The sequence below is a fragment of the Diabrotica virgifera genome, chromosome 3 (assembly GCF_917563875.1).
Source record: "Diabrotica virgifera virgifera chromosome 3, PGI_DIABVI_V3a".
In the NCBI taxonomy this organism is placed as follows: Eukaryota; Metazoa; Arthropoda; class Insecta; order Coleoptera; family Chrysomelidae; genus Diabrotica; species Diabrotica virgifera.
In genome coordinates this window covers 78,003,925-78,030,027 of record NC_065445.1, presented here as the reverse complement: position 1 = coordinate 78,030,027, position 26,103 = coordinate 78,003,925, and the positions used below count along the sequence as shown (strand labels likewise).

The following is a 26,103-nucleotide window of genomic DNA, read 5'->3' as shown; positions in this document are numbered from 1 at the left end:
AGTACTGTAATGTAGTATATACTCAGCATCTGCTCTGCACATTCGTAATGGTAATTACGCATATTCTCAGTATATACTTTTTCTGAAAAGTATGTTCTATGAATCTACTAAGAACATGAAATTGTTATGTGAAATGATGGCCGCTGTCTCTGTGTCTGTGTCGTTCCATTACTCCCACCTCTTGGTAGATACGCTCACACTCGTACGCCAGATAAAGATAGCTAGACCACCGTACTTGATATTGGTCGTCTTGACTTGATCTTCTGTTTCTTACCAAGTTCTTCATAATGTTCTCCACCTTGTATCTCCGTCGTATGCCCAGTGGCGGATCCAGCAGGATCCAGCATCGTCAAAAGGGGGGGCTGATTGGCTAAATTTCTATGAAAAATAAATGGATAAATGAATGTTTTTATAATCTTAATTATATAACTTGGTGTGAGAGGAGGGCCGATCGCTCCCTTCGCCCTCTCCTGGATCCGCCACTGCGTATGCCTTTACTTCTAAACCCTGTCAATAAAATGTCAATATTGGCTTGATGACTGTCTTATCAATTCTGCCTTTTATTCCTTTCCCGATATTTTTACTTCCCCCCAGTGGCGTGCGGTGACTTTTTCTAAAGGGGAAGCGATTCAATAAGGATATAAAAATATTTTCTTAAGGGTTGAGGGTCGAGCCGCTTCCCACCTGATAACACTCTGATGCGCTATAGGGGCTCTCTATCTGCAAAGTGCTTATGTGAGACGTCCTGGGTACAAGGAGTCACACACTAAATCCTACCCCGATCAATGCGTGAGGCACTCTATTGCCGCTATTTCTAGTGACTATAGTGACCTATCATTGATCTGTATTGCTTGCTCGGGCCTTAAGTCCTCGCTCCGGGCTTCGTTTCCTAAAGAAGAGATCTATTTAAATGTTTTTTTTTTTTTTTTTTTTTTTTTTTTTTTTTTTTTTTTTTTTTTTTTTTTTTTTTTTTTTTTAATTCCGAGGCCGAACAGGGAGAAGTTGGTTTTTTGCGGTTTCCCAACTTCATTGCACAATTATACCTGTTCGTCCCAAGAAAATAGCCGCAACTATTTTCTCCACTCGAACGCTCACTGTCCACGCTGCGCTCAAAGCCACCTCCTGACCGCCGACGAGGGACGCAGGTTCGCCTGTCGTTGTACAATGGTTTCTAGGGAGCTTGGTCGAAAGCAAAGCACGGACAGTACACGTAAATGTCTATGGAACCAACACCAATCCATCAAACTTTCTTCTCTGTTGACTTCTGGCCTTCTGGACAACACCGTCTGGCATAACCCAGGATCCAAGAACACCAGGACACGGCGCTTGCCCCGGTGTGGTTTTCGGACTGTTTGCTTTGCTGCCAACACAATACATTCACCTCAAACCCTGAAGAGGACAAAATCCTAAACGGGGAAGCACATTGAACGCATTTCTTCTAAACATTATCTAGACAAGCAAATCAAACAATGTGGCATGGCAATTCCGAGGCATTTTCCACAACACACAACTTTCAACAATATGACACTTATTTATACTTGAGCTCTATTCTCCTATCAACTTCTGATAATTGTTGAATTCGGTCTTTTTCAATGGTCTGTCTTCGCTTGTTGAATTTCTTGTAAAACTTTTAATGCATTTTAATACTGAAAAACTTCGTTCAACTGATGCACTTGTGACTGGGATAGTTTGTAGTAATTCAAACAACTTGGACACTTCACACAGGGACTTTTTTAAACCAGTAGTTATAAGAAATATCCAGATTTCTGAGTATATCTTTATCACTAATGTGAGTTGTTTCATAAACAACACTTAACTTATAATGCAAAGCTGGTATATCAAAATATTTTCATTATTTAATCGTAGTGAAATAAATTCCTCTGTGGGAAATTTTGACGAATTATAATTAGAAATATTAAATAAGAATATATTATATAATTCTACAAATTTTAATTCGTTAAAATTTTGAAAGCGAAAATTCATTTTTTGTAGAATGTTATCAAAAGGTTTCTCTCTTGTCGACATTATCAAACTTCATTCTTTTTCTTTCATGTTCAAACCCCATATTTTCAGTTTTATCCCAAATATTTTTAAACTGATCTCGTTTTTTAATTATCGTATTAATAAAGTCATCAATTTGTCTTATACAAAATGCAATGTCAATTGACGTCATCTGTAAAATGTCAAATAAAAGAACAGTAAAAGGAAAAATCTCTGCAAAAAATTTAAATTGAAATATTCTTTAAGCGAATGTATGTACCTAAGCACCCATTAGAAGCAGTAACAGTCAGAGCATCCCACTCTTGGAAGGCGATCGAACGATCGCTTCTGCAGGGTACCAAAATTCGCGCGACTAGTGGGTGCCGTCATTGAACCCTGACCAATTTATATACGGGACAACTGCATGACAAGCATCGATTTTGAGATGCGCTTCTGTCAGGGGTGGACCGAGTAGTTGAATTGTGTGCATAGTGCATATTGAGTTCCTTCCTATGCGATTAATTTTTAATATTTTTCAATGCCTATTGCCTTGGTAATAATATGTAGATTACTGGGATTGGGGAAAATTTTTGATAATTAAATATTAGTTAATAATGTATTTTGTTATATCGAAGTATATAATAGGGAAGCGGCGCTTCCCCCGCTTCCATGGACCGCACGCCTCTGCTTCCCCCCATTGTTTCATTCAGGTAACCTTTGGCTCTGTTTGCTCTATTTACCTAGATACTTGATCTTCGATAGTTCTGTTTGGAGCTTTCCGTAACTAGATAGTGTAGTGCCTAAATATTTAAACTCCATCACTTGTTCTATTAGCTGACCCTCCAGTTTTAATTTACATCGTAGTAAATTTACCTTAATGCATTTTGTGTTTTTCGAAGAAATTAACATATTGAGTTTTCTGGCGGTTTTATTAAATAGGTGAAATTTTCTCCCATTCTTTTTTAGTTCTTACTTTTTTTATTTCATCCACGATCAGGTTGAACAATATAGGACTCAGAGAAGTCCCTGTCTTATCACATTTCCAGTTTCAATTGGGTCAGTTAGTTCTTCTTCTACATTTACTTTTATTCTGGTAGATATTTTTGAACGTTTTAATTATTCCTAGAGGTATCTATCTTGCTTATAATAAATGGATAATGCCCTTTAATTTGACCCTGTCCCTGACCCTTTAATACTTTCTCAAATTGGTTGGTCGTAAAACGTTTTTACTGAAGACGATGTACTTGGTTTTCTGGACATTGATTTATGTATGCAGTCTTTGTAAGTATTCTGCTTTTATTGTGACTAGAACAGTATATATTCTATATATCGAATATGGTTTACAATCTCTTCGTTGATTACAATCGGAGCAATCAGCCATTCAGAAGTATCCGAGGATTTAGACATTTAGAAGTAATCTTTCATTTGCTTCTAAAAGAGCTTGCTGATAGATGCTTTCCACTTTTACACTTTTTTAGAATTTTATAGTCGCAGAAATAGTACATGTGACATATCAATCGCAGCATATTGAAAAGTCATGCTTAAATATTTAGTTCCGGTTTTGATATCATTTCCGGTTAAAAAGTTATGACCGGAAGTTTGGCAAACATGACTCAAACTTGATTGCCAACGTTCGGAACGGACAAGACACATGAAGAAGACTCAAAATTATTGAAACCGTATATCAATCGACTCAAAGTTACACGAATAGTTCGTTCAAATATCGACTTCCGGTTCTACTTTCGGCCAAGTTGGGTGAAACCTAGGACTGACGAATTCCAATTGCTTGTTTGAAATAATATTTGGTTAAGTTTCTCCACTTATTAAACCGTTGAAGTAATAAAGTAAAAAAATGTTGGACATCTTGGATTTTAAAGACCGCGTCCCACCATCAAATAATTTGATCAAACTGGTTTGAGCAAACTGAAAGTGACAGTTAATGACGTCACATCCTGAGTGTTCATTGTGGATAATAATGAAAAATTTTAATTTTAAATAAAGTACAAACAATTAGACAACTCAATCAGGGGCGTAACAGAGGCCCCCGCAGCGTGAAGCTTGCGGGGGGGCCCCAATGGAGCAGGGGCCCCATTTTGTCGTCTGATATTACGTAAAAATATGTTATAGGTATATGATTTAACTTTTTGTTACAATTACTGTAAGTGTATTGTTTACACAATAAACTATAATGCTTTGTACGTGACTATTGAAAGATTTGAGAATTGCAATTTGCCGAATTTTAGAACAATATTTCTAAATCTATAAATGGGATTTCTCTTTAATCTTTACCTACGTTTAGTATTTCGATACAATTATCCAGAGGCGTAAAAGACGCCCCCGCAGCATGAAGCTTACGGGGGCCCCAATATGTCAAGGGCCCCAATCTTGTTGTCTAATATATGTAAAAATGTTTTGTTATATTATTTGCATAGATACGTTCTTTAAGCAGTGCAGTATTGAAAATGAAGTTGTCCATCCGAATTAATAAAGTTGTAGATATATTCGCTGATTGTAGATAGTGCACGAAGAAAGTTGTTCATCTCATAGAATAATATCTACTAATCTAATCATTTATTAATTTTTGTTCTATTTTATTCTATACCAATAAAGATAAAAAAATGTAAGTCGTCATACACAATGCAGGAAGACACCAATAGCTCAGTAAATAACAGTTTTGGAGTGAAATTATCAACGTCACGACGGACGTATTTGCTTGACAATTTGGATTTAGGTTCTAGTTACACTCCATTTCAAAGTTGGATGGATTTATGCCGTTGGTTGCTTTTACTTTCGGGGGGTGACACAACTCTTTGGGGTCAAAAGCATACGTTTAAAATACGTCCGAAAATGTATAAATTTACTAATTATGAGCAACTTTTGTTCTATAGAGTTTCTTTATCTATGTTAATACTTTTTGTGTTTATTTATGAAAAAGTCTATTTTTGAAAAAAAAATTACGTCTTCAGACATGTTTTTCGCAAATAACTCAAAAATAAGTATTTATCGAATTAAATATTAGATATCGAAAAAATATTTGTAGCAAAAATGTAGCTTATAAGATACAAAAAAAATGGTGTACTTATTCATGAAATATATCGACGCAGCAAAAGCACAGTTGAAGCTCATGAAAAATTATTCTTATTCGTCCAATTATAAATCGAATATTTCAACCTGAAATAACCAAAAAATGAAGCACTTTTCGGGAAAAACGCATTAAAACTTTGTTAAAAAAAAGCTTTATTTTAATTTTTTATAAAAGTTTCTAGCACCAACACTATACGAGTTACGCTCAAAATAAAGTTGGCCCCTTTTTGGTAAAAAATAAATCGTGAAAATCTTATCATTAGCGCTTTACCATTTACTTTAAATATTTATTGTTTATATATGATCTGTAAGTTTGACCGGTTCAAAGTTCTTATTTTTGAAAAAATTTGGTTTCATGGTAAAAAAAGCTTTTTTATTTCGGAAAAATGCCTTTTTTTAAATAACTTAAAAATTTTTGGTGATACGAAAAATCTCAAAGAGTAAATAAATGTAGGTCTTGCTTTTATAAATATTTGGCGTTGTTTTGTTTTTCTGGAAGACAGAAATTGGTTAAGATATGGTTGTTTAAAATTTGCGTATCTCGTGATTAGTGACTCGTTCAAGCCGTTTCAACCAGAACCCTTTTTAAAATAAGCACTTTGAACCGGTGAAACTTACAGGTCGTATAAAAAAGTTAAGTATATAAAGGTAATTTGTAAAGCGATAATGATTAGTTTCATTTGGGGTGCTAAATAGGGGGAGATTTTCACAATTTTTTTACCAAAAAAATAGGATTAACTGTATTTTGAGCGTAACTGGCTTAGTTTTGATGCTAGAAACTTTTGTAAAAAATAAAGCTTCTTTTAAACACTTTAAAAAAGTTCTAATACGTTTCCCCGAAAAGTATTTCATTTTTTGGTTATTTTACGTTGAAATATTCGATTTGGAATTTGACGAATAAGAAAAACTTTTCATGAGCTACAACTTTTGTGTTACTGAGTCGATAGACTTCATTTTTGTTTTATCTTTTTATAAGCTAGATACATTTTTGCAACAAAACAATATTATTTTCGATTGAATACTTATTCTTTGAACTATTTGCGAAAAATCGCCTAAAAACGTGGTTTTTTTGTTGAACAATAAACATTTTTACTCATACATAACTCGAAAAGTCTTGAGTTGACCACTTTGGTGGTGACACTGAAAATTACACGGTATCGTCATATTTTACGTTGATTTACTGGGCTGTAAATCAACGTAAAACACATATAGGTATTTGTTACACATGTCGCATTTAGTAATTTTTTAAAGGGGGCCCCATTTCCAATTCTGCGGGGGAGCCCCGACGGAGTTTGTTACGCCACTGAACTCAATACAAAAAATTTGATCAAACTAGACTGATAGTGAGAGCACAGATTTTTAGAATTTCAAAAAAACTGCAATTGTGACGTCACTTTGACGTACTTCCTCAAGTACGTCAAGTTTGCTCAAACTGTCTGATCAAATTATTTGATGGTGAGACGCGGCCTTAAAGCACCCTATGTAACGCACAGCTGAATGTGGCTGCATTTTTATGTTTGTGCATCATAGTGTTGCCATGCTGTTTTCTATATATTTCTTTCATAATTTCAATCAATGTTAAATATACCTACAAGAATAATAGAATAATAACATTTACTTCTCCGTCATTATACTAGGTATAATGATAAATGAGGTGTCAAATTAAAGCTTATAATCCAAGGATAGTACTAAAGGTAAGAAATTAGACCTAGGTTGTCTGTCCGCCTGTCCGTCCGACCGCGAATATAACTCCTCCGTTACTATACCAGGTAGAATGACAAATGAGGTGTCAAATGAAAGCTTATAATACAAGGATCGTACTAAAGGTGAGAAATTTGACATATGCTGTCTGTCCGTCCGACCACGAATATAACTCCTTCGTCACTATACCAGGTAGAATGACAAATGAGGTGTCAAATGAAAGGATGGTACTAAAGGTGAGAAATTTGACATAGGCTGTCTGTCCGCCTGTCCGTCCAACTACGAATATAACTCATCCGTCAGTATAGCAGGTAGAATGACAAATGAGGTGTCATATAATACAAGGATGGTACTAAAGATGAGAAGTTTGACATAGGCTGTCTGTCCCTCTGTCCCTCCGACCGCGAGTATAACTCATCCGTCACTATACCAGGTAGAATGACAAATGAGGTGTCAACTGAAAGTTTATAATCCAAGGATATTAGTAAAGGTGAGAAATTAGACCTAGGTTGTCTGTCCGTCTGTCTGTCTGTCCGCGACTATAACTCCTCCGTCACTATACCAGGTCGGACGGACAGGCGGACAGACAGCCTATGTCAAACTTCTCATCTTTAGTACCATCCTTGGATTATAAGCTTTCATTTGACACCTCATTTGTCATTCTACCTGGTACAGTGACGAAGGAATCATATACGCGGTCGGACAGACAGACAGACAGACAGCCTAGGTTAAATTTCTCACCTTTAGTACCATCCTTGGATAAGCTTTCATTTGACACCTCATTTGTCATTCTACCTGGTATAATGACGAAGGAGTTGAGTTTGCAAACAGACAGACATGACGGACGGACGGACAGACGGACGTGGACAATTCAATGTTTTCACATTTTTTCAAAATTGGTGAAAACAACAACATAATGAACTTTACTTAATTGGTGTTTCAAAACTACTTACTTTTAACACATTAGGTACACAATATTACAAGGTTTCTACCAAGTTAAACGTCACAATGATTTAAAATAATCAAGTAAAAACCTATATATACATAACATATTAGAACATACCTAAAATACACAAAAATTATACATTTCACACACAAATATAATATCACAAAAAATTGTAACGTGATAGTATGAAAAAATAGAGGATACGGCAACGGTGTTACATGTGACGGTCGGCCCGGGTCGGATTCAATGCCAATATCTACACAGACATATATTAGGGTGCTTTAAAATCCAAGATGTCCAAAATGTTTAGAAATTTGATAGGGAGAGTGCGGTCCTGAACTTAGTTGATTAAGTACCTACACCTATAGTCTCCAAGATTTTCATCGCATTTCTATAATAAACCTTTCAATTAATAACATAACCAGTAACGTTAGAAACATAACCAGTAGTTTAGTTATTAGTGGTGATTTGATTGCCGTAAATACTTTTATTAATATATTTACGGTTTCATCAAAATCTTATAGAATTACGAATTTCAATCCAGTCATACAGTTTTGTAAATTCGAAAGCGATTAACAAACATGTCTTTTGGCTTATCTTCGATAAGTTAGATACTTTGTAAATTACAGAGCCGTACTGACCCAATTACAATATAATGGAACAAAATAAGAAAATTAAAATAAAAAGTATTTAACAATTTTATCCGATGGCTGGTACTTCTGACTACAGGGATCCTACAATGTTACCCAATCAACAAACACCATCTTACTCTACAATTACTCAACAGAAAGCAGCTACATTCCCTTTGAAAGAACAAGCCATTATTATCCCAGCAGTAGACACACTAAAATTAGAAGACTACGTTACAGCAGTAGGATCACTAGTACGGCCCAAAAATGTACTTTTTTCGTTAAGAATTTCTAACGGCAGCATCTGCATCTACCTCTCCAGCAAAGAAGTTGTTGACACTTTTTTAACAGACAGATAAAAATAGGAGATAATGTTATTAGAGCGAGAAGATTATTCACTCCTGCTAAAAGGTTACTGTTACCTAGTGTCTGTCCGTATATTCCTCATCACATCTTTGAAAAATATCTTGCTGAAAATGGCTTTCATCTTCTTTCACCGATGACTTTCTTAAGAGCGGGAATTCAAGACCCTCAATATAGTCACGTATTAAGCTTCCGTAGACAGGTGTACTATACACCTGTTGAGAATCTTGTTATTCCTGAATCAATTCTCATTGACTTCGATAATACATCTTACCGAATCTTTCTTTCTGATGGACTCACCTGCTATCTCTGTCATCAATATGGTCATATAGCCTCAACATGTACCAATACGGCCATCCAGCCAAACCCGTCCATACCTACATCCCAAACTGACCAAGACTCTGCTCCTTCCTTGAAAAAACTTGTGAAGTAATGCATTTCCAAGAACTTAATACAGAAATTACTAGACCGCAATGTTCTCATTCTGAAATATGGACTCCACTTAGTACACCATCGGTAGAAAACACAGAAGTAGATTTTACGAAACCAAAAGCAATATCAACAAGAAAACCAAGAGCTACTAAAACTGATACAAAAACAGGAGAAACAGTTTCTACAGAATCATTTATCCAACCAGCATAGGAATTTATTGATAAAGCTTCAACCCAGTTTGAATTAAACTATGCAGATATAGTCAGCCTTCTGGATAATGCACATGGTTCCTTCAATCCATTTAATATCGCACTAGAATACACGGAAAACACAAGCGGACTATTAACAATACTAACAGAAATTTACCCCAAACTCAAAAACAGACGCATTAAATCTAGAATTACACGAATAAAAAAGAAAATACGTCGTCAACTAAATCTAGAACATATTGAAAATTATGGCAACTCCGAAGATACAGATGTTTCTCAAGGAAATCCCAATTAAACTATATCAACTGAAAAGACAAGCTACTGGACTACCAAGTGATATTAAGTGTGTATTAGACTGTGATTGTGACAAAATCATTCCGTTTTTAAAAGAAACTACATAACCAAATATGAGTGCTAAAGGAAATCCCAATTAAACTATATCAACTGAAAAGACAAGCTACTGGATTACCAAGTGATATTAAGTGTGTATTAGACTGTGATTGTGACAAAATCATTCCGTTTTTAAAAGAAACTACATAACCAAATATGAGTGCTACTTTAAGAACAATTATTATAAATTAAAATAAACGTTGTAAAAACTCTATAGTTTGTATATTATATTAACTAAATATGTATTATGTATTGTACCAACGCTAATAACCTTTTATGGTTGATGCGGGTTATTTCTAATAAAAAATATGATAGGTATTTATACGGTGTTCAGATTAAAAGCTATCATTACAATGCTCATAACTTTATTTACAAAAAATAATTGTACATACGTGAAATATGACATAATATAATATAAACTATTATGACTGAAATATAAATAGAAAATCACTGTTATCTATCTATGTTACTTCTTTCAAGTAACTCTCTTAAAGCAGATATATAAGTTTGTGCCATTTGCAACGTTTCGAATTTGCTAAGTTTGTGCTCGGCATCTAGACTAGGTATGACTTCTCTTAATCTATCGAAAGCTTCGTTCAAGCCATTCATTCTTCTTCTCTCTCTAGCGTTCGCCGCCAGTCTTCTTTTCTTCATTATTGTAGGTGAGGTGGGACGATCTCGAACTATAATTTTTCGGCGACCTAGACAAAAAAAGAATCTAGAATAAGTATTAGTTTTGCAATGGTAAATTATTTTGAAGAGTTTATAGGTCGTGTCTGGAACTGCAATTATTGGAATATTAGACGAATTCCATACACAGCACCCATTGTAATATTCATAGATTTCAAAAGCACTTTTGATACAATTAACAGGACGAAAATAATAGAAAAGCTAAAGCATCTTAGAATCCCAAATCCCAGACAAATTAAGACATATTCTAACAGTGAGTCTACAGAACACAGAACACTATAGTAAAGATCAGTTTCAACGGAAAAACTTCTAAGGATATCCATGTAAATAAAGGTGTAAAACAAGGTGACTATATCTCCCCGACAATGTTTAACCTGACATTAAAAGGAGGACAAATTTCGTAAACAAAAGCATTACTACAGGTCAACTTCAACAGATCAAGTAAGAGCATATGCAGATAATCTAGTCATCATAGCAAAGACGAAGATGATACTTGTAAGAGCAATTGAAAAAATAGAAAGCAGAAAAAATAAGGGAGCAAAGAGAGTAGGGCTAGAGATAAACCAGTACAAAACAAAATACATCACGTTATGGAAAGACGACAAAACAACTCAGAAATATCTAAAAACACACAACCATAAATTTGAAACTGTATCCACCTTTAGCTATTTGATAGTAACAATAGGGAAAACCGGAAAAGAGAGAAGAGAGGAAAGAATTCTGAAAGGCACAAAACATACGGAATGAATGAAACTACTGAGAAACAAGACTTTAAGAAAGAGAACAAACATGAACTTAAATAAGAACTTAATATGACCTGTTGTTACATATGGGATGGAAACAGCGGCGGTTAACAAGAAAGAGGAAGATAGCCTTCTGAAATTTGAAAGAAAAATAATAAGAACGACACTAGGCCCCAATGTAACAAAACAGGGAGAAAGAAGAATGAAAACAATTGCCGAAATTGAACAAGAATTAAAGGGAGAAAATATAGTCAGATACATAAAACCTCTTCTCTTAGAATGATAGGACATGTACAGAGACGACCACACTCGACATGCTGGGAAGGAGAACTAACTGGACACAAATATGGCCCAGATGTAGAGGAAGGCCTATAAGAAGATGGTTGGATGCTGTAGAAGAAGATAAAAAATCAGTGTAAGGACAGAAAGAAATGGAGAAGAATCACGACAACAGCAACGGCACAAAGCAAGCTATAAATAATTATACAGTGGTAGTCAAAAGTCCGTCCTGCCTCGTATCTTTTGAATGGCTATAATTATAGTGAAATTTGGAAGAAGGAAATAAACGGATGTAGGATTCTCAACTCGTCATGACAGGTGATGTAATAGTGACAGATGACTTAACAGCGCCACTGTGACAGATAATTTTAAGTGGGACCTTATGGCAAGTGATACCTCGTTTGAAAGGTATTGAAAATACTGCTTAGTTTTTTCACAATATTGAAATGAATGAAAAAGTCGCTTTTTTGCTTAAACATTAATAAAAACCATGACACAGTAAAAGTTTCGATACCCTCAAAATACCTTTTCTATTGATTGCCTCCAGATGTTTCAGTTAAAAAAACGACCAGTAATTTTTAGATTCTTAAATTGTTCGTTTCTTGGGATAGTGCTAATTTGTAGCAATGGCTTTAAACAACAATTTGATATGTAAATAATGAAGGAAAGGTGAACAGTTGGCGCCTTATAAGTATTCCATAAATCTTACTAATCAAGTTAGACACCACCTTCACTAGTACTAGTCACGTACCTCTGCAACTCTTCCTGTCCTGATTGAGTACCACGGTAGTTCTTTTTTCATGCTGGTTGTTAAACTCACTTCTTTTCAACGTGAAAAAGTTAAAATTGCTATAATGGGCTTTTTCTTCTTCCGTTAACGAGCTCAGGTCCAGAAAATCGCTGTTGGTGGATACGAAACTATCGTAAGTGTTTATATCGTAAATTTCTTCGACTTCTTTTTGCCGATGTGTTGTAACAGCTTGGCGTACGTCGATTTTTTCCGGATCTATTTGAGGGAAGAATGATGTAGCAGGGAACTGGTCGGACCAAGAGGGCTGGTAGCGGTTGTAATAAGATTTTATTAGGTCCATTCTTGTTTGTTGGTTCAATCATGAGGACGGATTGGATGGATCAGTTCTAAAAAAAAAATAATAAATTAGATATTTATATGAATAACATTTTGAATCATGAAAAAGTTTTTTAATTATTATACTCTGGGCTAATTAGCAAAATACAAGGAAAAGTTATTTACCAGCAATTTTATTGCTGAAATCGAATCTTATGATTGTATAATATTAATAATATAGGTATGCAAAGTCCGCAGATAGTGTGCTACTTTTAGGTAAGTGTGCTAAAGGTGCTAAAATTTTAGGTAAGTAATTGTTTATCAATAATTAAATAACTTGGTAATATAAAAGCCCTTTTTGTATAGATTATAATTCCAGAAGCCGATAGAAATTGAATGAACAGCTTAGCAACAATTGAATTGTTAATTAAAAATTTACGGTCGCTATAATAACCACAATAAATAAAAAGACCGTACCTATCTAATGTATTTTACAGAATTGAAATTGGACTATTAAAGCGGCTTCAGGAATATTTTAAAATTATGGACAACTTTTTGGCTTATATACAAACCGAATATGTAATAATATCTCGGGAAATATTAAATTAAATTAAATCATGAAAACGGCATTAGAAAAAAAGCGGCAGGACGCTTCTTTTAAAAGAAAAAAACGTTTAATTGTGATGAGTGGTTCCTGAGATACAACCGGTCAAAATTGACCGTTATTTACGGCAAAGATATAAACAATAAGATCATAATTTTCGAACCATCACCTTTTTATTTTTGTCCTCTTTCTCTACACCAATTTTGATATCTTTAAAGTACTCATAAAATATATTATTATAATAAAAACTATCGATATTACGAGTGAAAATTGCCAAAAATAGCAAAATTCCAATTAAAAATTAGGTTGGAGAAAATGTAATCTCAAAGTTCAAAATCGGTATACGTTAAAAAAATGCATTTTCTCTTCTTCCCATAGACCAATTTTCTTCATTCTTTTTTTGTTCTCAAATAACTCGAGTAGAGCCATCTAACTAACGCATTATTAAATGTCAAACTTGCTTTTGTTTTGATATAATATATTAATTTATTTATAAGAAAAGAAAACTCTTTACTTTTTTTAGATAAACTTACTACAAGTGTACCTTTTTACGTTAAAAATACAAATATTCTCATTTGAAAGTTGTATAATTATTTAAACAATCTTTATTTAAACAAATTAAAAATTTTTGTTATAATAAATAAATTAATTTATTATAACAAAACAAAAGCAACTTTGATATTTAATAATGCGTTAGTTAGATGGCTCTACTCGAGTTACTTGGGAAAAAAAATAATGAAGAAAATTGCTCCATGCGAAGCCGAGAAAATGCATTTTTTTTAACGTATACCGATTTTGAACTTTGAGATTACTTTTTGTCCAACCTAATTTTTGATTGGAATTTTGCTATTTTTGTCAATTTTCACTCTTAATATCGATAGTTTTTAATTTTAATAATATATGTTATGAGTACTTTAACCCGCCATTACACGCGCTATGAGGGAATCCCTCACCATATTTGTTTATAATCAATGAAATTGTGTAAACTAATACGATAACCTTAAGCACCCAGGAATGCCTTTAGCATGGTTCATGAGAGGGTATGAAAAAGTTATAGAATATTTCAGGCGGTCAGTGTGCTGTGTGATAGTTGAAAGAAGAGACATCCCTCTTCAAGTGAGGGAATTCCTCACTGCGTGTGCAATCACAGTGAAATCACGTTTCTATTATCTCAAAGAAACTTTTAGGTTTTTATTTAATATTTAGGTAGGTTTAATTAAAATATTATTGTTTGGATTAGGTTTGGAACAGTGGCACAACGAGGGGGGGTTTGGGGGTTAAAATCCCACCCAGAACATATAGAAATATATATAAAAGAAAGTAGGAAAATGTAACTTGTCTTTCACAAATAATACAAAAAACTTTCGGTACCCAAGCAAACCCCCCTCCCCCCCAGAGGAAAATTCTAGGTGCGCCACTGGTAGTTAAATTACATAAATGCCACAAACAAATAGCTTCAGAACAGTTGTTAATTTTAATTTGTATTTTTAGTAAAATGAATTCGCGTAAAGGACGTTAATTTCTTAAGTGGCTTGCTGAAATTGAAAATTAAGAAAATTTGCTTTTGATCTATATTATTTTTACTTTTGTTTTGTTAAATTATTAAAAAAAATTGGTTTACGAGACTTTCTATAATATGTGAGTACAACCCATTTTATATTTCTACATGTTGACATTCATTCTTCCTCGAAATAAGTCGAATTTATGTAGGTGAGGGCAACGCTCATACGCGTGCAACCACGTCACAATAGAAGACGCGTGTAACGGCGGGTTAAAGATATGAAAATTGGTGTGGAGAAAGATGACAAAGATAAAAAGGTGATGGTTCAAAAATTATGATGAGGCCGCCTAAATATTAAAATTTCAATTCTGTAAATTACATTAGATAGGTACAGTGTCTTTTTATACAAAAAGCATAGTTATTTTTATGTACCATAATTATTGTGGTTATTATAGCGACCGTAAATTTTTAATTAACAATTATATTGTTGCTAAACTATTCATTCAATTACCATCGGCTTCTGTAATTATAATCTATACGAAAAGGGTTTTTATATTACCAAGTTATTTAATTATTGATGAACAATTACTTATCTAAAATTTTAGTTGAAAATTAAGGATTTTGTTGGAAAAACACGCATGTTCCGGGGAATATTTTCGTCAAAGTAAATCGGGAAAAACACGTCTCTATGCAGAATTTAATTACGGTGAATTTTTATTTGAGTACTTTTGGTGTAAACTTAAAATCTTTGGAGTTATAGAGCAAATATTGAAAAAAACACGATCTTCGGGCGCCATTTTGTTTATAAAAAAAGTAGCACACTATCTGCGGACTTCGCATACCTATATTATTAATATATACAATCATAAGATTCGATTCCAGCAATAAAATTGATGGGAAATAACTTTTCCCAAAAAAGGCCTCCGAAATTTCTGGGCAGATTTCTCCGAAATCTGCCCAGACTATTATGTTAATAATATTAATGTCCGACTGGTATATTATTTGACAAATAATGACATGGTTTCGAAGTCAGTTAAGTATGATATACGGCCCTAGGGCCTTATGTTGAAAAATAACGCCCTAGGGTATTAAATTTAAATAACTAGTTAAATACTGTCAAGTTGACAAATAACAACCTAAGTAAAACTATGGTTACCACAATTACGTTACGACTATTGCTGGTAAATACTTATTTGAAAACTAATTAATTCAAAATTCATTCAAATTTTTTGCATATAAAGAATAATTTAGTCGGACATTAAACGTTGAAGGTACCACGGGTATTATAGATAATAACGCTTTCGGTCAACGTATATCCCTCGGGCCAAAGTCCCTCGGTATATACACCATGGACATCAAGCGTTATTATCCTTATAATACCCTTGGTACCTTCTTCTTCTTCTTCTTCTTCTTAACTCAGGCGAAACTCGTTAGTCTCTGGCACTTGGTCATAAGACCTTTGTACCAAACCCTGTTCTTCTCCTTAAACTTTAATAAGTCCTGTGGCCTCAACGAAGGCCAACAGTTTTCTTATTGGTAGTTTTAGGATCTCTTCTGGTTCAAACCTCATTTGACCAGTGAAGTCCTGCCTTAGATCATCTAGCACACTGCAATGGCATAGTATGTGTATGTCAGTTTCTTCTTCCATTTCGCACTTTCTGTACCATGGTTTATTCACCTTACCTAATTTGTATAGGTGATTTCTTAAACAGCAATATCCAGTCACCATTTCAGTGACCGTTTTGATCTCTCGTTTATTGAGGTTCATTAAACTGTTCGAGAGTTTTTTATCAATATTCTTGATTATTTTTTTAGTCTGGATTTGCCCTTGAGTGGTTCTCAATTTATTTTGATGATTCTTTATCAGCCATTTCTGAACCTCGTTTTTCATACCATCTTTAGTGATGCCACAGAAAGGTTCTGGGCCTTCAAAAGTTTCTCTCGAGCCTTGTTTCGCTAACATATCTGCTCGTTCGTTCCCATGCACCTCTTCATGACCCGGCATCCATATTAAAGACACTTTATTGTCTTTTGCTAGGTTATTGAGGAGATCTTTGCAGTTTCTTACTAGTTTTGATTTGGTGAGAGGGTTCTTTACAGCCAGAATAGCCGAGTGGCTATCTGTGTAAATGTTGATTCTCTTAGCTTTAGGGTCTTCATCAATGATTTCATCAATGCAGGCCACCAAAGCAAAAACTTCAGCCTGGAACACCGTTGTATGTTGACCAAGGCTGTAAGATTTATTACAGTTACATGTTTGCCCAAAGACTCCTGATCCAGTACCATGAGCAGTTTTAGATCCATCAGTGAACCATATTAAGTCCCCATTAATATTTGGGACTTTTTATTCTCTAGATGGTATAATTGTGTTAATCTTCTCAGTGAAGATTAGTTCTGGTGTCATCATATCTGAGTTCATCATAAAGATGGATTCCTCAAGTATAGTCCCAGTAATGTTTGTGTGGCTATTCAATACATAATTTGGCCTCCAAGTATTGTTTGCTTTGAGTCTCAGGATGGTCATAAAGGCTACCGCCGAAATATATAATTCCAGCGGAGGGAGACCTATGATAGCCAAGGTCCCTGTTATATTTAGAAGCGCTTGTCTTTGTAGGGTGGTGAGAGTGGTCACACAAGATTGCAAAGCCGTCTTTCTCCACCAGAGTACTGACCCATAAGTGACTGTCGGTCGTATCACTGATGTGTACAACCAACATATCACCTTTGGTTTCAATCCCCAGGTTTTACCTACAACTCGTCTGCAGTTCCAGAAGAGTCGCTTAGCCCTATTGGTACCTTAATAACTATAATAAATGATTTGCAAGAATTGCATAGCTTATTGTTCATGTTGTAATTATTCTCAATATTTAATTGCTATTAAATAAATATATTAGACCAGGGCATTTAGGAAAAATAAGTCGATTTTTAAATACCGCAACTTTTTGTATTTTTTTCGAGATAACGCCACGAAAAAAGTCTACAATAGAAAAATGGGTGGAAATGCATAATGTTTTTACAGTGAATAAAATGCACTTAAAATGCATTTTTTTGTATACATGTCAAAATCAGTATATTAAGGGTCATATTTTGTTAATCGGGGGTTGGTTTTGAGGTCGCTGAATATGAATAAGCCATAAGAACCGACTCCCGGAGTACCTGGTGCCCAGGGGTTACTGCTAAGACACGTCATCTGGAGTTTCGAAAGTTTCCGGCAATAAATTAATGCAAACAAGTTATTCTGGGTCTTTTGGGGGGTTTTCTCGACACTAAATTGATACAAACATATTACTCCGAGGTTTTTGGGGTACTGGACACGAATATGACATCAGACCCGACTTCAACAGTGCTAGGGTGAACAGGGTTACTGCTAAAGCACGTCATCTTCTGGCGTTTCAAGGATTTTCGGCACTAAATTGATGCAAATAGATTACTCGGAGGTTTTTGGGATTGCTATACGACGAATATGACATCAAAACCAACCATAGGAGCACCTAGTGCTCAGTGTAACTACTATGCACGTCCTGGGAACCAGGTGCTCCGGGGGTCGATTCTGATGGCGTATCTATTCATGTTTAGCGACCTCAAAACACCCGAGTAATCTCTTTGCAATAATTTATTGTCTAAAACCCTCGAAACTCCAGAAGATAATGCGCCTTAGTAGTGACTTTACAATTATCTCCGTTACATCTTTCGCACATACGTCTGTATTTCAAAATTATACATTTACGAGTAAAACAGGTTTATTTAATAAGAAACGAAGAAGAATATTAATTATAGAAAGTGTAATAATTATTAAAAAATATGTAAATTAAAGGAAAAATATAAAATTTACTAGAGGCTGTAAAAGTGAGACAAGTAATCAGAATATTAGAAAATAAATTACGTAAATATTTTTTTTGCGCTACCATAGAGTGAAAAAAATCGAAATAGCCTTATTTTGCTTAATCTATATATTTATAATCTAATATATAATAAGCGCTATAATGGCTTAGCATTATACAGGGTGTCCCGAAAAAAATGGTCATAAATTATACCACACATTCTGGGGTCAAAAATAGTTCGATTGAACCTAACTTACCTTAGTACAAATGTGCTCACAAAAAAAGTTACAGCCCTTTGAAGTTACAAAATGAAAATCGATTTTTTTCAATATATCGAAAACTATTAGAGATTTTTTATTGAAAATGGACATGCATAATTCTTATGTCAGGAACATCTTAAAACAAAATTATAGTGAAATTTGTCCACCCCATAAAAAATTTATGGGGATTTTGTTCCCTTAAACCCCCCCAAACTTTTGTGTACGTTCCAATTAATTCATTATTGTGGTACCATTAGTTAAACACAACGTTTTTAAAACTTTTTGAAGTTATACTTCTTTACGGGCGTAATGACGGTGAAATTTTATATGGGAAAACCTAGCGACCGGGCGCATGCGCATTATAACTTTGTTCTGATTGGATGTTCAAATGACATGACAAAAATTATCCAATATGGCAGCTGTGGCACAGCTGTGGGACTGTGCATGGTTTGGTTATAATGTATGCTTGTTGCGTTTTAAAATTTGTAGGAAGAGAAACAACAAACAAAAAGTTAGTTAATGGTTATACTGCCTTTTTAAATAGTTTTCATATTATATTTTTGGACTTATTTACATAGAAGAGATGATTGTTGCATGCCAATGTGAAAGCTCATCAAACTGTGCCTAGTATGAGTGCCGCAGATCTCGCTTATTCAAAGCTAAAGAATCTTTCACTGGTAAGTGTTTTATAAATAGTTGATCAAATTTTGTTATGATATTTGAACATAGCCACTTTGCACGACGCAAGTGATTGCGAAATTTATTAGTCGTTATACGGGCTCCGATACCTACCTTGAACCTACCAAAATACATAAGTAGTATGTAATACTTTTATTTTACACCTTAATATTCACCTAATATATTGTCTTCTTACTCTATGTTTTGTTGTATTTTTTCAATTCTAAATCATTTCAATTCAAAATCAAAATAATTTGATTTACATAAGTTAAAAATGTCAAAAGGTTAATCTGTTTAGTTAGACGATCTTCGCACATAATGACAAGCTGTCTCTATGGCGAAGTTTTAATGCGGGTGAATCCCAATACAACGCAAATACCAGCCGCGTGGTAAGTTGGTTCGAATCCCAATAGAAACTTTTATTTTTTTATTTTTTTTATACATTTTATGATTGTAAGTATATTTATTATATAATTTTATTTTCAGAAAATACGTATTTAGTTAAAAATTTTTCCGACAATTAATGTTCAGAAAGAAAAAAACGTCAAATTGAAAGGCAGTTTATTTAGAAGTTCTCCTAAAAATTATTAATTTTTAAGGTTTTTTCTTAACTTTTTGAGTATTACGAGTAGTATAAAGAAGTACTAAACCAGTGATCTGTAAGAAAGTGTGAAATTTAGCGCCTAGAAGTTAAATTTCAGAAAACAAATAATATGGAAGGTATACCACCCGAACCTCCAGATAAAGGTAAATTTTATGTAGAAATGGAAGGAGATGGGATGATGGAATATGAGGAATTAAATAAAAATAACAATAGAGTAAATAATAAGGTAACAAACAAACAAAACCAAACAAGTAGTACTATTGAGGTAAGTAACAAATTTAGTTGCAATAACGATGAAACTTTGACAAATTTAAATCAAACAGATAAGTCAGGTAAGCAAAATTTAAATAAAGTAATAAATTTAAGATTAAAACATAGATATCAATTTGGAGATAATGCACCTTATATAGTACACATAGAAAATAAAAACGGTAACATTGGTCGATTACACAGGATCGGCACGGCCCGTTTGATTTTAAGTGCAGTACCTGAAATTGAAAATAATATCACACAAATTACAGTAGTTGGTAGAAATAAAATCAAGGTAGAACTAAATAATTTTGCTAGTGCTAATAAATTAATTGATTCTCAAATTCTTAAAAGCAAAGAGTATGAGGCATATATTCCAACGTTTTTTACTCAAAAGAAAGGTGTTATAAAATTGGTAGATAAAGAGATAGAAGATAATGATTTATTATCATTAATTAAACCTAGATTTGGAATTAAATTCGAAGTATTACATGTAAAAAGAATTATGCGGAAAGTGATTCAAGATAATGGTAATACTAATTATGTAAAAACAGGAACCGTAATTGTCACTTTTAAAGGTCAGTCTATACCAAAAAATGTAATAATAGAAAAAATGATATTCGAGGTGGAAAATTATACACCCAGAATAATCCAATGTTTAAAGTGTTTGAGATTTGGGCATATAAGTGCCCAATGTAGAGGAAAAGATAGGTGTGAAAGATGTGGCGAAGAACACAACAAATCTAATTGTTCCAATCCGAATAATTTACTTTGTGTATTGTGCAAAGGAAAACACAGCGCTACTGACAAGGGAGCAGATTGTACAGAAAGACAAAAACAGAAATATATTAAAAAAGTTATGAATAATGAAAATATAACATATTATGAAGCTAATAATAAATATAAAAAATGTTATTCAACAGTAAGTAAAGACCAAGAAAATACTTCAAATAAATATACAATATCTAAACGAAAAAGATCAAGTAGTATTGATTCTAGTAGTGTAGATAAAGAAACAATGGAAGCACGCAGAAAAATTTTGCAAACACCAAGAATACAAAGTCAGCCTTGTTATAATTTTAATAATCCCATTTATTCTAACACAACACAAACACAAAACGATAATCAAAATAATATAGGAGAAATAATAGTAAACTTTATTTCAGCAACATTAAATCAAATTAATCACAATTTAGATCAAAAAACGTTGGAATTATTAAAAAACAATATTTCACAATTATTATTACCTCGTGATGGCTAACGTTTCATTTCTTCAATGGAATGCGAGATCAATTAAAACAAATAAGGGTTATTTAGAAAAATTCTTGTATGACAATAAAATAGATATAGGATTAATATCAGAAACTTGGTTAAAAAAAAGTAATTTTATTAACTTTACTGGTTATAATGTCTTTAGGAATGATAGAGATGATGGATATGGTGGAGTAGCCATCTTTTTGAAAAAATTAATAAAATTTTACAACAGTCCTACTTTTCACCAAATTAATGACATAATGTGCATAATGTGCAATAGCATATCAATTAAAATTCAATCCGGAAAAAAGTTAAACATTTATTCAATATACGTAAAACCAAATCTTAAAATCACTCTAAATGAATGGAAAAAGTTTTTTAATAGTCTAGAGAAGCCTTTTATAATTGGTGGTGATTTTAATAGCCACAATTATGTTTGGGGTTGTAGTACTGTAGATACTATAGGAAAAAATCTGTTAGAAGCTATTGAGGACTGTAATCTTGTAATTTTAAATAATGGTAAAGAAACTTTGATGCGTAGACCGAATAGCAATAATAAATCTGCAATAGATCTTACAATATGCTCAGCAAATATTAGTCATTTTTTCGATTGGGATGTTGTGGACGAGACATTAGGATCAAATCATTTTGCTATTATTATTAAGTCAAATATTAATGTTAATAAAGCGGAATGTGTAAATACAAAATTCCAATGGAACATAAATAAAGCGGATTGGTCTCTTTTCTCTTCTATCACTGATAATTTCATGGAAATAGATAATAATTTAAATTACCAACAATTTTTAAATAAATTAAACGAATATTGTAAGATATGTATACCGGAGAAGAGAACAGGGACTAATCCACGATTTAGAAAAACTTGGTGGAATGACAATTGTAAAAAGGTAATAGAAGAACAAAAACTAGCTTTACGCAAGTTTAAACTACAGTCTAATATACAAAATTATATAAATTATAATAAATGTGTAGCGAAAACCAAAAAAGTTGTATTAGAGAGTAAGCGTAATGCATGGAGAAATTTTTGTAAAACTTTAAACAAAAATACACCAATTAAAGATATGTGGAATCAAGCCAAACGATTACAAAACATTTTTAAACCACAAGTAAATCCAGTGACTGAAGGAGAATGGGTTGAGGAGTTTTTAAGAAAATTATGTCCAGATAATATATTTTCAAAAATTAATGTAATGGAAAGAAAAAACTCTATGCATCCACTTTCAATTCCATTTAGTTTCTGTGAATTAGAAATAAGCCTTAAGAATAAGAAAAATACTTCTCCAGGTATAGATAATGTACATTATATTATGTTGGCCAATTTACATCAAAAAGGGAAAGAAACACTATTAAATTTTTTTAATCAAATATGGTTATCAGAAGATATTCCAGATAACTGGAGAGAGTACCGGGTGATTCCTATTCTCAAAACAAATCGGAATCCTGATTCAGCAGAATCTTATAGAGGTATTTCATTGAGCTCCTGCATAACAAAAACACTGGAAAGAATGATAAAACTTAGGCTCGAAAGTTGGCTAGAAAAAAACAATAAATTATCACAAACACAATTTGGATTTCGAAAAAATCATTCTACTGTGGAAGCTGTGAGTCATTTGGTAACAGATATAAATTTAGCGTTTACGAAAAATTCTTCAGTAATCGCTCTTTTATTAGATGTTGAAGCAGCATACGACAACGTTAATTTAAATATACTATATAACAAAATGATACAAATAGGTCTGCCAGAATGCTTCTGTCAAAAAATAATAAAATTGTATGACTGTAGAAAAATTTATATATCGGTAAATAATAACACATTTGGTCCAAGACTAGCGATGGGTGGTTTACCTCAAGGAGGAATATTAAGCCCTTTGTTATATTTAATTTACACTTCTGATATAGAAAAAAATTTAAACTCAACAAAAATTTTACAATTTGCAGATGATATAGTTATTTATCAAGAAAACATTAAAATAGAAAATGCAGTCAAATCCATTGAAGAAGGAGACAAACATATTAAAATATGGAGTGAATTACATGGACTAAATATATCTGATTCCAAAACCAAATTATGTATTTTTACAAGAAAACGAAAAGAAATACCCAATCACATCTTAATAAACAATATATCCTATCCTGTACAAAGTTATGTTAAATATTTGGGTATTACTCTGGATAGACAGCTTCTCTGGAAAGAACATATAGACCATATAGTTAAAAAAACAGAAAAAGGAATAAACCTTCTTCGATTCGTATCACACTTACGTTGGGGAGCAGATCCAAATATTTCTTTGTTGTTATTTAAAAATAATATAAGAGCTATATTCGACTACGGATCAATATTATACAGTGACGCATCACAGTGTCATTTAAATAAAATAGACAAAATCATTAATAAATCCCTTAGATTGTGTATAGGAGCCCTAAGAAGTACACCGATAAATAATCTACAAGTTGAATGCTGTGAAATGCCGATGGATATAAGACGAAAAAAACTTGGCATCAACCTTTTAGTTAGATTGCATGAAAAAAAGGCAAGTTTAATTTCCAAAATACATCAACTGTTTTTAGCAGACTTGACAGAAAAATATTGGATAAAAAAGAAAACTCTAAATATGGTAGATTTATATTCAAAAATGACAATATATGATAAACAACTTTATAAATATGACATAAACCCAAATTATAATATTGACTTTAATAGTATGGAACAAGTTCAGGTATACTTTTTAAGGGACTATAGCAAGTTGCCTATATCTTTAAGAAAATTAGTGTTTATCTCCGACAGTTCACAAATGTTCAAAGATTATTGTATGCTATATACAGATGCATCAAAAAATATTGAAGGTGTGGGATGTGCCTATTGGGATAGCAGTAATAAAATTAGTAAAATGTTTAAACTAAATTCTATTATGAGTATATACACAGCTGAATTAATAGCGATAATGGAAGCACTAAAATATTTATCTAATATAAATCATTCAAAGTTTATAATTTTTAGTGACAGTAAAAGTTCTCTTAGTAAAATTAGTGCTATAAATCCTAAATCAAAAGTGAACTACATTGAATTATATATCATAAATAAAATTAAAGAACTTCAGAAACAAGGAAAGTCTGTTAAGTTGGCATGGGTTAAAAGCCACTGTGGAATAACTGGAAATGAAATGGTAGATGAATTGGCTAAAAACGCGGTGACACAAGGAGTATTAACCCATTATCTTTGTACGCCAAAAGATATTGAATCAAATTTATTCAAAGAGATTAAGAAAGAATGGAAAGAAAGGTATATTGATGAAAACGTAAATACAGGAAACCACTACAGATCAATCAGAAACTATATAACGGATAAACCTTGGTTTTCTAAAATGGAGTCGACAAAAGATATGATAAGAACCATATGCAGAATGAGATTTGACCACTGTCTTACTCCATCATATTTATTTAAAATTAATATAGCTGATAGTCCACAATGTATTTGTGGACAGTTGGGCAATCTACAACACAAAATTTTGACCTGTTCTCTTATCTCTAATAAAGTTAATATGTTTTTAAATTCACTGTATTCTTTGACTGATGTCCACCATCCCATTAATTTAAATTATTTATTAACATTAGAAAATAATGAGTTGGTATACCGACTATTGTATAAACATATTTTAGATATTAAGCTTAAATTGTAATTGTAAAATATAGAGTAAGTATTTCTTGTAAATTGTTATATGTTAAAAGAAAAAGAAAAGAAAAGAAAAGAAAAAAAAAGAAAAGAAATATAAAAAAAAAATAATAAAATAAAAATAAAAAAAAAAATAAAAAAAAAATAAAAAATAATAAAAAAAAGAAAGAAAAAATATAAAAAAAGATATATAAAAAAAAATAGAAAAAAAATATAATAATTAAAAAAATATAAAAAAAAATATGTAGATAAAAATGAATGACGAACTTGGACAGTCCATAGTAAAATAGCTTTCGAATGAAGTAGAGGGCTAAAGAAGAATGTTGCAGTTTTTGCTGTGGAACTCTGAGAACATCATTTGGAAAAAAATTAATAAAAATATATATATATATATAAAAAATTATTAAAAAAAAATACAAAAATAATTATTTTATAGTAGAATTGTTTATTATATTAGTATTAGTTTTAGGATAAGATACGAAAAAATGACTAATAAAATAAAAAATAGTAAAATTGGCGAATGGATTTAGTGTCCGCAGTCATATAAACCCAAACAAACAACAACAATGTTCAGAAATCATTTGTGGCATTTTTAATGTGTTTTTTGGCACTGTTTTAATAAAAATTTTTGAGAAGTAGTAAGTATAAATTAATTTAATATTTAAATAAAATATAAATAAAAAGTATATTAATTTCGTTTATAATCATATAATCATATAATAGAAGTATAACTTCTTACGTGCGTACAAAGTACACACACATTCTTTTTTTGCCTCTTAGTATTTTTTCGATAAGCCAGTTTTTATTGAGATGCGGCTTCTTTTTCAATATATTTACGTAAAAATTTTAGGGGGGTTTTGTTCCTTTAAACCCCCCTAATGTTTGTGTACGTTCCAATTAAACTATTATTGTGGTACCATTAGTTAAACACA

The 26,103-nt window shown here is 32.5% G+C and overlaps 1 protein-coding gene across 1 annotated transcript in view; it reads right to left on the bottom strand.

Annotated features, from left to right (window-relative positions):
* Positions 1-10,092: 10,092 nt before the first annotated feature.
* The window catches only part of LOC126881166 (protein atonal-like), a 37,833-nt gene continuing 21,822 nt past the window's right edge, over positions 10,093-26,103 (bottom strand). The window contains exons 2-3 of the mRNA XM_050645244.1: positions 12,198-12,583; positions 10,093-10,435 (exon numbers count right to left, since the gene is read on the bottom strand). Coding sequence (XP_050501201.1) covers positions 10,188-10,435; positions 12,198-12,537 — 588 coding nt within the window. The 5' untranslated portion in view covers positions 12,538-12,583 and the 3' untranslated portion in view covers positions 10,093-10,187. The remainder of the gene's footprint in view (positions 10,436-12,197; positions 12,584-26,103) is intronic.